The sequence below is a fragment of the Aptenodytes patagonicus genome, chromosome 24 (genome assembly GCF_965638725.1).
Source record: "Aptenodytes patagonicus chromosome 24, bAptPat1.pri.cur, whole genome shotgun sequence".
Classification (NCBI taxonomy): Eukaryota; Metazoa; Chordata; class Aves; order Sphenisciformes; family Spheniscidae; genus Aptenodytes; species Aptenodytes patagonicus.
In genome coordinates this window covers 1447046-1460524 of record NC_134972.1, presented here as the reverse complement: position 1 = coordinate 1460524, position 13479 = coordinate 1447046, and the positions used below count along the sequence as shown (strand labels likewise).

General features: G+C 37.7%; 1 protein-coding gene across 1 annotated transcript in view; it reads right to left on the bottom strand.

Annotated features, from left to right (window-relative positions):
• The window catches only part of EBF2 (EBF transcription factor 2), a 144527-nt gene that overhangs the window by 28053 nt on the left and 102995 nt on the right, over positions 1-13479 (bottom strand). Inside the window, exon 7 of the mRNA XM_076358877.1 lies at positions 8575-8656. Coding sequence (XP_076214992.1) covers positions 8575-8656 — 82 coding nt within the window. The remainder of the gene's footprint in view (positions 1-8574; positions 8657-13479) is intronic.

The window sequence follows — 13479 nt, the reverse complement described above, 5'->3', positions numbered from 1 at the left end:
GAGATTACGAACATAAAAATTACTGAACTTCTTCACTTTCCTGCAGTCATACACTCTTGCCTGACGAAGATGACAATCCAATTGTTTTATACTGAAGATTAAAAAACAATGTTTTACGGATAAAAGGAAGAAGAATGTGCATTCCACTATGGTCTCTAACTCCCAGGCCCTTCCCTTTCACAAGCCAACTGCTTTCCCCCAGTGAGTATTTCCTGGGTCATGAAGGGTGACCCTTTCCATCTGGAATCAATCAGTCAACTCCTGACAACTTCCTGAAACACCTCACTCCATTTCCTGTTCTCTCCCCCTTCTCTCTTTCCCCCTGGTTTGCTTCACTCTTCAAAACTGCAGGCCACAGCAGCTTAATGTTAGAGGGTCAGACACAGTTAGACTCCAAAACACTACACAAGAACACCTTTGACCTTCAAAAATCTTTACATCTTAGCTAAACAAATCAAGGTCAACATTTCTTACCATTACCTTGTTAACCATTTCTATGCATTTTTGCCAATACCCTTCTGAGCATGTATTTATCAATAACACTTGTTCTCCTAACATCGTAAAACATTCCAGGCCTTTTTTTTTTTTTTTTTTTTTAAACCTGTATTTAGTGCCGATGAAAGGTGATGTGCAAATTTCCCTGGAGATTTAAATTCTCAGATTTGTCCACAGCACTGGCAAATTACTGGCAAATGGTTTTGGTGCATTTTTATTTTCCTGATCTGATGGCACTGCTTCTTGTGCATGATAAATTGGCTTCTATGCCTATTCAGTTGATGGTCTTTTACCTAAAATCAGTAGTTAATGCAAAATGTAATCTTAAGGGAATGATCCGAGAACATCAAAATATATCAGGTAGGCCATGGATTCTGGTAATTGTAGTTGAGGGCCAAATTTGACACAGACAGCATAAAGACTAAAGGTTTTGTGCCGCCCAACGGCTGGATCAACCCGTCATCACTGTTGGAGTTTCAGAGGACAACCGATCAAGCAAGAAATAGACACAGCAACGTGTTACTCCTTCACCCATCCAAATGTAGGTTCCATCTCTAAGAACAGCGAGGGAGTTACAGGCTTCTACATGGTGTTTTCAGCAGTTCTTAAGATTCTCTCTGCAAATCTGCAAGGGTCTTGTTGTTAGCTATGAAGCCACAGACATAAAACAACGATTCCCCAGCAGTACTGAAGAAATGCATGTGCTGTATCTCCACATTATTTTTGTTTCCCGGGTGCATTTCTGTAATGTAATCCCTGCTCAAAAACCACAATGAGGGTTCACCTACCATGACATTCAGTCAAACCGTCTTTAGCATGTTAAACTCAGGTTCTCTGAGCTGCACTGCCCCTCTTTCACTTCCATGCGCAGTTCAAAGTGTTATATTTCTTTACAAACCTTTACCTGGGTACTACAATCTTTCCTCCCCCATCTATCCATTATATCAGTATTTCTATATTCTAAAGTATGCTCCTCTTCAAATCACATATATGCAAGTAAATACACATCATCATATATATAAAAGCTGTATCACTCACAGACACCTATTTAGACATATGGTACAAACATTCCAGGCATACAGGCATTTACTTACATGTAACATATCTGATCGCTGTGTAAATGATCTCTCTCAAAAAATTCCTGTTACCATTCCAAGTGTGGAAAAAATTCTTTATGACATTGTACATCTGGAAACAATATTACATTCCTGATGCACTTTCCCTTATAACTCTCTAGTCACAGCACCATGTTATTTTAACTTTTCAAAAGAATAACTACTATGAGGATTTAAAAAATTATCATCATTATTATTATTTTCCAGCTGGGTGGAAGAAAAGATGTCAGGCCTCATCCTGCTGTCTTCACTTGGACAGGGCTCCCATTGATGTCAATAGGCGTTTTGGTTAAGCGAGTAATACAGGAGTAGATGCTAGAATATAATGTGTTTGCTTCATAGTTGGATTAGGAATAAGATAAACAATGTGAAAAATGCCAGCAGCCTCTCTCTGCTCAAAACTTCCATTGAATTCTTTGGGAAATCCTCCCTGAGACCCCGAGCCTGCTGCAAACTCTAGGCTAACAGAAAAAACTATGCACATGGCCTTCATTTCAGGAATGGGGCCTCCTAAGATTATAGGGGCACAGGGGTAGGAGATAACGCCTGGGTCACTGACATCTAGTCTCCTGCTATTACAGACAACCAAACCATGTAGCTACTTTTATAAAATTCTCTTCAACCTTTTCAAGCTTTTGCCTTTGGAACTCCTCTTGTTTTAAAGCCTACTTGTCCTGATGGTTAGGGAATTTATGGTTTAATGCCTAAATTTATTCCCAGTCAGTTTATACTTAACTCTAGCTTTAAAATTATTATTTCCCATTCTGATCTACCTTAGGATATTTTTAGACAGCAGTTACATCCCTTCTCAGTGCATGTCACTAAGTATTTGAGCCGATCTCTTGTCCACTCCCCAGTCACCTTAATGACCCATTCCTGCACCTGTTCCAATTTCATTTTCATTCTCCTTTGAAGATGGTTAAACCAGTATATTGTATTCCAAACAAGAAATCAGTAGGGTACAATCATACAAATGCATCCTTCTTTCTGCTGGCAAAGCTCACCTGAGACATAGCAGAATCTCATCTGTGGTTTGTTTTTAATAGACGATACACAACTCTGGCAACTCACTGTCACAATGGTTATTTGGTCTTCAGATCTGAGCACATTAAGCTCCTTGAGTGTTTTTTTCTTTTGCGGTTGCAGTCAGTCCCTCCCTTACTCATACAGAATCTAAAATAACATCACCTTTTGTTGGGTCAGTCACTATCTGATGAAGAAATCTGCCACCAGTAATAGCTCTAGGACTCTGCTGATACTAGTTGCATTTGTTTCACAATTTATACCTGGGAAATTAGTCTCCCATAACGACATTAGTCTGTGTAGCATTCATCTCTCTAACAACAGTTCAGCAATCTCTATCCATATCCAAATCTGACCATGAGGGTCTCTGGCACATTCTTTCACCATCAGTCTGAAAAGGATTTTGATTTAGAGCAGTTATGTTTTATTCTTGCTATCTCTTTTTGTTTCTTTACAGTCTACAACATTCCTAACTCACAATATTATCCCACCACTCTTACCCATTTTTCTTTTTCCTGAATGACACAGATCCTTCAGTGCTTCGTATTAGAAGCTAGCTGGGTGAATTCTCAAACACAGCCAGCTTTGCTCACATGCCTGATGATGAACTGATCCAACCACTCTGAGGTCAGGAAAGAAATCTCCCCTGGGATACACCTTGTTATTTTTCCTTTCTCTTTCTCCCTAGAGCACCTAGAGGGGGATACCTGCCAGGAAACATTCCATGTCATGATTTCTGCTGAAAACAGGGGGCAATTGCTGACCTTTCTCTTTCTGTTTCTAAAAAAGCATGTTGGTTCAAAGATGACCATTGTTAGTACTGATGTTCTGTTGCCTTGTACCATTCTCTCGACCATGGCACTGTAGGATCTGTTTAATCAGTATGTTACTGGATGAAGCAGAATTCCCAATCAACAGGAGTCTAATGCGTTAGCACCAGGTCTCAGCTGAAGCATTTTAGCTGAAGTGCCTCATCTTAATTCCACAGAATTGTTTTTCCCAATTACACACCGGTTGTTACCATTAAGTATCACTGGGCTTCAATCAAGTTCTCTAGGAGAAGTCCTCATTAAATGGAGGGCATCTTTTTTTTTTTTGTATTCTGTTCCTGGGAGAATCACTCACTGAGAATACAGCAATGACAGTAATGACAATACCTATGTAAACTTAGATTTGCAGATTAGCTGAACTCAAATAGTCAGCACTATGGTTTGAATAGGCGATTTTAGCATGCTTTTTGTTTCAGTTTTCCACTGACAATCTTCATTCAGAAATATTTTCATTGATAAATAATCAATATTTGCTTCAGTTAAATTCACAACGACATACTATTCGATCTGCATACGTATTTGGGCAGCCATCAAGTAACCATGAAAATATGCATTAGTTCTAGAAAGATTCTCTTTCCCTGCTTTAGCCACTGACAGCCATTGAAGTAGTGAGTGATTCAGAATAAAACTATGTTACTACTGGGGGAAAAAAACTCACTAAAATAATGATCACACAGCCTTTAACTTCTGAGGTATAACATTTTTTTTCAACAATAGAAAACCTTTGTATTTGAGTAAAAAAAAAGGAAGTTAAGAGATTTTCATTGTATCTTTGAAGCTCTACTTAATATCAAAGCAAATTTCAAATAGTTAATGTGATCACAAAGCAGCTGGTGTTGCTCTCCAAACTAAAGAATTATACTTAAAAAAAAAACCTCTTCAGGCATCTGGAGCTGTATTAAATTCACAATGCAGTGTTAATGTAACCTTTCCACACCTTTTTCTCCCCACCCCCCTTTTTTTAAATGAGTGATATAAGTGAAATCTAACATTTAATTTAGTTTAATATATCGTAACTATACTATAAAATATCTAAATCTTATAACATATCTAGAAGTGAGGCTGAGGCCAGGCTCAGAGACTGGATCCCAACGCCCTGGAACTTTGGTTATCAGCCAAACCAAGCCCAAACTGTGTAGCTTCACACCCATCTCTAATCAGAAGCATTAACTTGACACTTTTCCAGACATGAGTAACCATTCTTCCATGCTGGAAGAACTCAATAAGATGCATTGTACAGCACTATTTCCATGTCTCTTATTTATTTTTGTGTCTTAACAACAAAGCCTGAGTTTTGGGCTTTCATTCAATTTCCATTAAAGAGCAAATATGTTTTTTGATGAGACCCTTTCAGTTCCAGGTTTCAGTAGTAATTTAAATGAGAACTTTGATATAGGGACTGTCTCTTCTGGGTTTTTTTATAAGCATAAAAAAGAGTATCTTAATGTCTCCTGGAGATCTGACAAGCACTACTCCATTGAAAATGAATATATTTGGTTCTGCAGAAAAACATAGGTACAAATTAAAAGATACTCAACTGAGCATCGCTGCAGAAGTCTATTTGCATAAGGAAAGTTAAATGCGTGGAAATGTTTGAAAGAGGAGGGCCTTAATAACAACAGCTGTACAAATAATTTATTAGGAAAAAACAATAAAGGTTTTAGATGTGGCCCAAGAATAAAACATAATGAATTAAATCATAAAATGAATAAAGTATCCTACTGCACTGTGCTTTTTGACCCTGCTTTTACTCTGCTCACATGTTCCTGTACTGGTAGGACCAACAACTGTCCTTTCAAACCTAATAAACAATTCTGCACATTAATTACTTTGTCTGATGTAAATCTTAACAATTGAAATGAAAATGAACATGTTCACAGTGTGCAAGCACACCACTAATATCTGAAGTTATCTTTTTTCCCCACTTCTGACTTTAAGGGTAGCTGACAGACCATGTTCAATAAGCAGCAGGCAAAGTAGTGTTTGCCCAAATTTAAAAACAAAAAACAAAACACAAAACAAAACAAAAAACCCCAAAAATCAACAAAAAAAAAGGAGGATCCAGAAGACAGAAACAGTGGAGCATTCAAGAACTCTTAACTTTCGTTATATTCAGGGAAGTCATGCTCCTATCCTTAGAAACACAAGGCAGACAGAAAACAAGCTGTCTTTGCTTATTGTCTTTACAGTTCATCATGGCTAATTTCCTTTGGAGCACAGAGCTCTTTTACTCCCAGTGTGTAAAATTTTAGCAACTGAACTACTTTTTGTGTCGTTTTTTTATACATACTGACCTCTGTAGCCCAGACTAAAGCTCATCAACCGATGCGTCCAGTTTTGAACAAGCCTGAAAGAAGATCCTGCCTTCACTCAAAACCTCAAGCATTTTGCAATTTGTCTCAAAGGGTTCACTTTTGTAACTCTGAAACAAAGTCTTGTCAACATTTTTGGTTTCGACAAAAAGTAAGCTAAACCTAGTGGTTTTGCCTGATCTTGATTAATTTGAGGGTTTGAACTTAAATCTCACAATGAAGCTCAAAGGGTATGAACTCACATGGACTGAAAGTGCAAAAGGAGTTTAAGTAAAGCCCTGCAAAACAGAACCAGAGAGTTTCACTTGGCTCTATTTTTCCGGCTTGGCATGTTGTAAGGCTGAAAACCCAGATGAAGAGTCTATCCCAGCTCATTTTCTTCTCCAATAAACTGCTGATCTTGGTACAAAGATCAAAAGCGAGGCCATACTTTCTTATATACAAGAGGCATGCCAGGTGGATGGGCTGAAGGAATGAAGGCATTCCATCAGTAACCATGTGTGTGCTGTAAGACTCATTTCAGTTTCCCTGTTCAATGTTTCACTGGAAATTTGAAGCTGTTTAGGCTCTATAACATCACCATTTTGGGTGTGGAGATACAGAGGTGAAACAAAGAATAAGGCTGATACTAGAAATAGATTTCTGCCAAAAAAACCCAGATCCAAAATCCTCCTGCAGTTCAGCACCTGATCGAAATCTAGGATTTTAGTTTCACTCGCCGTAGCAAAGGGGCAGCTAGCATGAGATTGAAATCAGATCTGAATTTCTTCAGTGTTCAGGTGTGTTTGGATCCAGAGTTTATCTTTTCGCTGTTGCAACCAATAGTATTTCTAATATGGCAGTGCCTAGAATCCCCAGGTGCTAATCAGGATACTCTTGTGCAAGATTTTTTACAAACTCATAACAAAACAAAAAAAAGAGACTCTGTATTTATGTTTCATTACATTCCACAATCAGCTATTCTAGCTGGCTCTAAGAGCTAACAAGATCTGTTTACATGCTATCAATTGAGTTTTCCTTTACTTTCAGATTTTTTTTGCATTCTTGGCAGATGATATCTAATTGGTGGGGTTTTTTTATGGAAATTGCCACTTGAAAAACAAAAATCAGTATAAATTTCCTAATAATGCACACCTCTTTTTTCTCATGTCTTATCATCTCTAAAAATACAGAATGAAGAAGTCACTGCAGTCTCTTTAAACCACTAGCGAAAAAAATTAAGTTGGTCATGAATTTTTCTTTAAATTTATTTCCACTCAAGACAAAAAATTAGTAACTTTTGTATTTTTTGCCTGCATGTCTTTAAAATTTTTGGAGCTTTCAGAAGCTTTCATTTTGCAGTATTTCTCTTAAAAGTTAAACTTTTTTTTTTTTTTGATAAAAATATACCTCCTGTGAATTTTTCATTGCTAGTAAAAAAAAAAAAAAAAAATCATTTGTTTGTGAAAACATGTTTGGGTGGAAAGTTTTAAACAACTCTCTAAACTCCTGTGTATAAATGAGGAAACTGATGCAAGTGCCCAAGCAATGGAACATGAATTGCCAAACCTAAGGATGTCACCTTCCCTCTACAAGTCTTGTGGGTCTACAAGAAAATCACACGTTCCCCAGTAAGCTAAAATCCTTTGTATCACAGATGTGACACAGTGAAGGTACAATAATAATGGTAACAAGCAGTAACAGCATTTGCAAGTATAGTCCTTTCCAGGAGCAGATTTCAAAGGCTCTGGCTGGCAAAGCATGCATGCACTTTCTCAAACGCTCTCCTGAATCAAGACAACAAAGTTTTACCAAGGTGAGCAACCCCATTTGGAGAGGTGGAAATACATACTAAAAGAAATGAAAAATGTCTCATCAAAGGTCACCCAGCAAATTAGCGATACGGTCCAACCATCTGACTTGCAATCCTGTATCCCTTTCGCTAGAGCATGCTGCCTCACTCTCAGTCGCACGAGTTAGTTCTAGCACCACTTTTCTACAGCGTTCTCTGCCGTGCCACCTTTCACACCGCAGAGACGTGACAGTGCATCCAGGACGTAAAAGGCCTGAGCATTCCGTTTACATTTTTGTGAGGGCTAAGTTACAGGTAAAATACTTATTTGTTAAACGTAGTCGCTTAGAAGGTTAGGGTATGAAAGACAGGAGACTGTGTCTGCCTTTCTCGTCACCAGTGACACACTTCACCTCCTTCTGTGTTTTTATTAGCTGGTATTCACAATACATCAGCGACAGCTATGATGAAACCAGTGGCAGATTTCACTGCAAAGCAGCTGGGTCATTGTCCCATGGGTCTTGTTGCTTTGCTGCGTGAGATCTTAAAGTGACCATCACTATTTTGGCTTCTTTTTTTAAAGAAGCTGAAAGGGAGGGCATGAGAGAGTTAAAAGGCAAAAGAGATAGAAGGAGATAGGGAGTGGAGGGAAATGAGGAGACTGCTTGTGTACTATGTACAGAGCTACTTTGAAAAATTCTGAGGCATCTAAGTATCACAAACATGATCCCTGCTGTGGGCAGCTGTATGTGCGAGTGCTTTGCCTGAGGGTGTCAAATCAAATATCCACTGCTGGTTGGTACAGTACATCACTTCCCCTTGGGGATTCAGAGTGGAAAAAGAGGAAAAAAGGGGAAAAAAAGGTTTAAACACAACAAATGGAGAAAAACTTTAACAATATCTGATACAGCTTATCATATACTGTCATCATATTTATTATGAACAATGTAGGAGAGACGAGAAAGGAGAGGGAAAAGGAAAAGGAGAAAAAAAGCAGACAGGCTAATGCCGAGGCTTGTAAGACTTACCTGGAACCGTCTCATATCTCTTGGGTTTCCTGCTGTTTTCAAACAATTCTGATTGCACTTGAGAAAAAATTTTAAGAAGAATCTGGAAAGATAAAGAACCATGTCACTTCTATTAACCATAATAAAACATGTGTTGTTATATTCTGTTTTAAAGTATACATCGTAGTGATTTACATGATGGTGTATCAGTAGACCAGGACTGTAAGAACTTACCAAAACAGAAACAAAACAAAAACAAACCATTACAAACAGAAGTTTAAAAAAAAAAAATATATATATATATATATATCAGGTAAACTACAACCAATGTGACTGTAATCCGCTTGGAGCTGGGCTGCTAGCTGGTATAAGTCAACATATCGACTCTGATTTATGCCAGTTTCCTCACTGCATGTTTGACCACACGATTTTAGTCTCTTTCTTTATCTCTCCCTTGCATACAAGGTCTTTATTTTGCTGTCTGAAGGGATTTTCCGTGAAACAATATAGAAGGATAATGTTATTGTAAAAACTACAAAAACCAACAGGGCAACTCTGAGGCAGATAAGCCTTGAAACTACTTAGAATGTATTAAAAAACATAGAAACAAATACAGGTCCCAGAAGAAGCTGATGAGATTTCATCATGATGATGTTTTTGGTTATTAAGATTTCAGTAACTAAAGCAGAGAAGCAGAACTGCCAAGAGTCCAGATTATAATCTTACATAGATTTTGAGAGAGGATAACAAAAACACAACCTGAAGTAATACATGACAGCTCACGCTGTCCAAGCAGATAAACCTATTAACATTGTACAAAGTTCTCGTGCCAATTATTTTTGCCCTGCCACATATGCCTGTCTTTATATGTTATTATTCTGTAGAGTTTAGCTTGTCATGTACAAGTTGAATCTTCAGCATGCTTGATTGGCTTACCCAACACTATGCACTACAGCATATAGATTTTACAGTTTAGAAATACTAGGCAGGTGTTTTTCTATAAGCTTTTCCACAAAATTTTCTGTCAAATCCAGGGAGGAGAGGATTAATCCCTTTGTTATCCGATTCATCTGTTTAAATTTGTTCATTTCAGAGGTAAAGATACTATATGAAAAATCATAGCTGTTGGATTAAAAACAAAACAAGCATGTATTTAAAATTCAGACATAATAGGCAAGAAATTTTTTTGGCATTCCCTATCGCAAGTGAAAATATTTTCTGTGATTCTTTTAATTTCCATTTGTCAGACAAAACAGGTTTAACTGCAACAATTAAAATAAAATAAAAAAATCAGAGACTTTAAGATAGATTTAGAAGGAAAAAGACTTGGATATAAGAAAAAATAAATAGTTGAAGAATTGATTTAGAATACAAAGAACAATTTATTTATTTATTTCTCTTGCTGAGTGCTTTCCTTAAAAAAAAAAAATCCGCTTTTGCAGTAAGTTAAAGTCCCAGGTGAGCCAGGCCTATTTCCCTTTCTGTTACTATGACAACGATTTTTTACCGCAGTCCCTAAGTCCCTTCAGAACTCACACATTCATGCCTTGAATTAGAACTTTAAAGGAGAAAGATGTATATTTCCTAGGGTTTACCAACAACAACAACCAAAATAGTCCTAACACAAGACAATAAAGCAGAAATCCACTCTCCCTTGTTATTGCTACTTTCTTTGCACCACTTACATTGCGGTATTTCTCTTCCATCTGCCCCAAACATACAAAGAAATATCGAAGGATCTGATCCATTTATATGTTGCTTGAACAAACAAAACCCTTCGAAAACCTCATGACAATTGAACCCACAAAAAAGACCCAGATAACGTCATATAAAATTACTGTCACAAAATACATCCTTCCAGTGAGCTTTTTAAATTAAAATGTTCCTTTTTCCTTAAATCTCTCAGAAACATTTAAAAAATATCTAAAGTACTTATTTTCTCTGTGTGTGCATTTTGCAGACTGTTATTTTTATCTCCATCGTTCCTTCTCATTTACGACTTAAAGAGCTCACTGGTTCTTCCTGTGGCACAGATTAGGGTAAAAGTACAGCGTCCTGCTGCAGTCTCTCTTCACATTGGCATTCAGGTTCAGCGGGAGTGATCGGTCGGTGCTCGGCTGTCAGAGGGCAACTTCTGTGTACAGAGCCCTGGTCACCTCCTTGTATTCGGAACTAAAAATCCTACAGAACTTCACACCTCAGGAGCAGCACTGAGTGAATATATGCTATCAAATAAGTCTTATTGACTCCTCATGCTAAAACCTGTGACCTCTTTTATTTGAATGATTCGGTAAGCAAGATTTCATCTCTAAGAATGTTTTCAGAAGGAAAAATGCTATGCATGCCGGCACACTCAAAGATTCACAGGAGAATTTGAGCCAGAAATGTTACTCACAAACACTCTTTTTTATCCTGCCTTCTTCTTACAGATAGAAAAAAATATTTGCAGATACATAAACTGCTTATGTTACTGAGACCTATCTATGGAAGGAAAAACTGCAGAACGTAACCAAACTATATAATGAAAGCAAGGCAAGTAACTTTTACATGAAAATCAATGAGCCGGTGGCTAACTGATTGTTTTGGAGGATAACTGCAAACAAAAATCCACAAGAAGTTGTTAGTTTCAAGGAAAAATAAAAGATCAAATTTATCAGGAAAATGTCCAGTTTCCTTTATAAATTTTTTAAATGCTTGCATCCCTATTCATCTAGATGAGAAAAAGGCTCAACACGAACTAAAGAACGAAGAAAATCAGAGCAAAGAAAGGTGTCTGTAAGAGAACTCGCTGTGTCAGCTGGTCTGACTTTGGGAAGAGATAAGATACTGCGGTACTGTATGTTACACAAATCCCTAAAAGGCAGATGCTAAAAGGTAAAAATTCTAAATGTATGTTTGACAGTATCCGTGACTGAACCCTGCAACATTGCATGGCAATGAACTAAATTTATATTTTCTGCTAAACGTGTCCAGAAAATTGGGGTTCAGATCCCCAGCAAACATAAATCAGCAGCGTATGTGAAAATTAACTTGGATTTCAATTAGATCTGTGCCAAGTCATACCAAGATGTATTGTCCATTAAAAATACACAGAAAACAAAACTCTCCTTTCTCTCCGAGCCGTCCACCTCCTACAAGATGCAGAGCATTCTCATCCCTTACCAACTGCTTTGCAATAAACAGTACTCAGCATGCAAACACACTGAGCTTTAGGATATTTAGCCAGGATATTTAACCAACAGCAATTTTGGGAGTCCACTTGAGACAACTTAAAGATACCTGACTTTCTGGAATTGCTGAGCACCAGAGCTGCTGAAAATTGTGCACCTTTAAGTAGTGAAAGTGCTGGCTTTGGGTTTTAGTACTTAAGCATTGTGGCAGTATTCATCTATATTGCCTGTGCTAAGACGTTTGTAGTTTCTTTGGAGCTCACTGGATATGCTGCATTAAGACACTGTTCCCTCCCATCAGCCCAAATTTATATTCAGTTTTATTTAGATGCACACACAAGAATTTTTTATCTTTCCTCTAGTTGAACCACGTCTCTCTTTTTCTCCTTTCAGAGTTTCTCCAGTCAAATTTTAGCTGCAACCGGGCATCTGCATGAAGTATTTGGTAGGTTGTTATATATACATATATATTTTAAGTGGTTGCATCTGGGAAAGGCATTAATATTTATTGCAGCATTAGAATAAAAATGACTCGGGGGGAGCAAAGAGGAGGGAAGGTTTAGCACTAAATGAAGCTGATTTAGGGGTAACAGGAGAATTGCAGAAAGGCTTTATTAATTTTTTTAAATGAGAACCTTTAGCCAGTTTTTGGCCTTAACCTATCCATACGTCAAAAAATAAAAAAACAGAATTTAAAAAAATAGCTCATTTTCATGTTTCTTAGCTGGCCTTTGTTCCTTCCTAAGGATGGCATTAGCTATGAGTTTAGCAGATAACTCTGATTCCAGCCAAGCAGAGAGAGCATAGCCCAGTCATCTCATAGATCAACATCTAAGGGCGCTGGGGGAAAACCTAAATACTTTTGAGTGACTACCACTAAAAATTCTGGCATTGCTATAAAAAACCTGACTAACAATGCAGAGACATAAAATTAATTAAGATCTAACTATAGACTTATCCTTTTTTTCCTATTGTCTCTCTCATATAGTCAAGCTTTCTATCTACAGACTGATACACTTGCAGAGGTCTCCAAAATGCCACCTTAAATATAACTCCCTCTTTTAGGATTTAGAGGGAGCTATTTTGAAAGTTACTGCTCCTCCTACTGGGAGTTACCATCATGCTGAGGAGTTAGGTTGATGAATCATTTAAGGGCCCCTTTTTCACTTCAGTACAAAGACAGCTGTGTTATCTCAACTATTTTTCAGCAATACTATGAGCAGTCCTATCCGACTTTGTGGGAAAGCAGACCGGGAGCACTCATACAATCCATAATGCAGTTGAGAGGCGGCAGGACAAATTCCCCTGCAGAGGGCTGTCAACAGACAGGGAGAAAGTGTAAGGGCAAAGTAGGTAAGGTCTTGCATCTCTCAAGCTCTTTCCAAAGCAACTGTTGATCCACGCTCCCACCTTGTCTATGTATGCCTATATTATTAGGGTCTGTACCTACCTGAGGCAACTTAAAAACGTGGCTAGAACTAGAAAGCATGTTCCACACGTTTGAGAATGTTTATCTTCCATCTCGGATGATTGAGAAGGACCTTAATCAAATCCTGTTGGAGTCAAAAAAAAAAAAAAAAAAAAAATCTTTCTTGTGACTTCAACAGGACTAGACAGAAGCCCTAAAGAGCAGTCCCACATGCAACAGAAGGTGTAGGTTTTTTTAAAAAAAAAATCCATTAATGTTTTTTTAAAACCCTGCCACAAGACCTGGGACTGATTAGTCTCACCACATGGAACGACAGAAATAGATAAT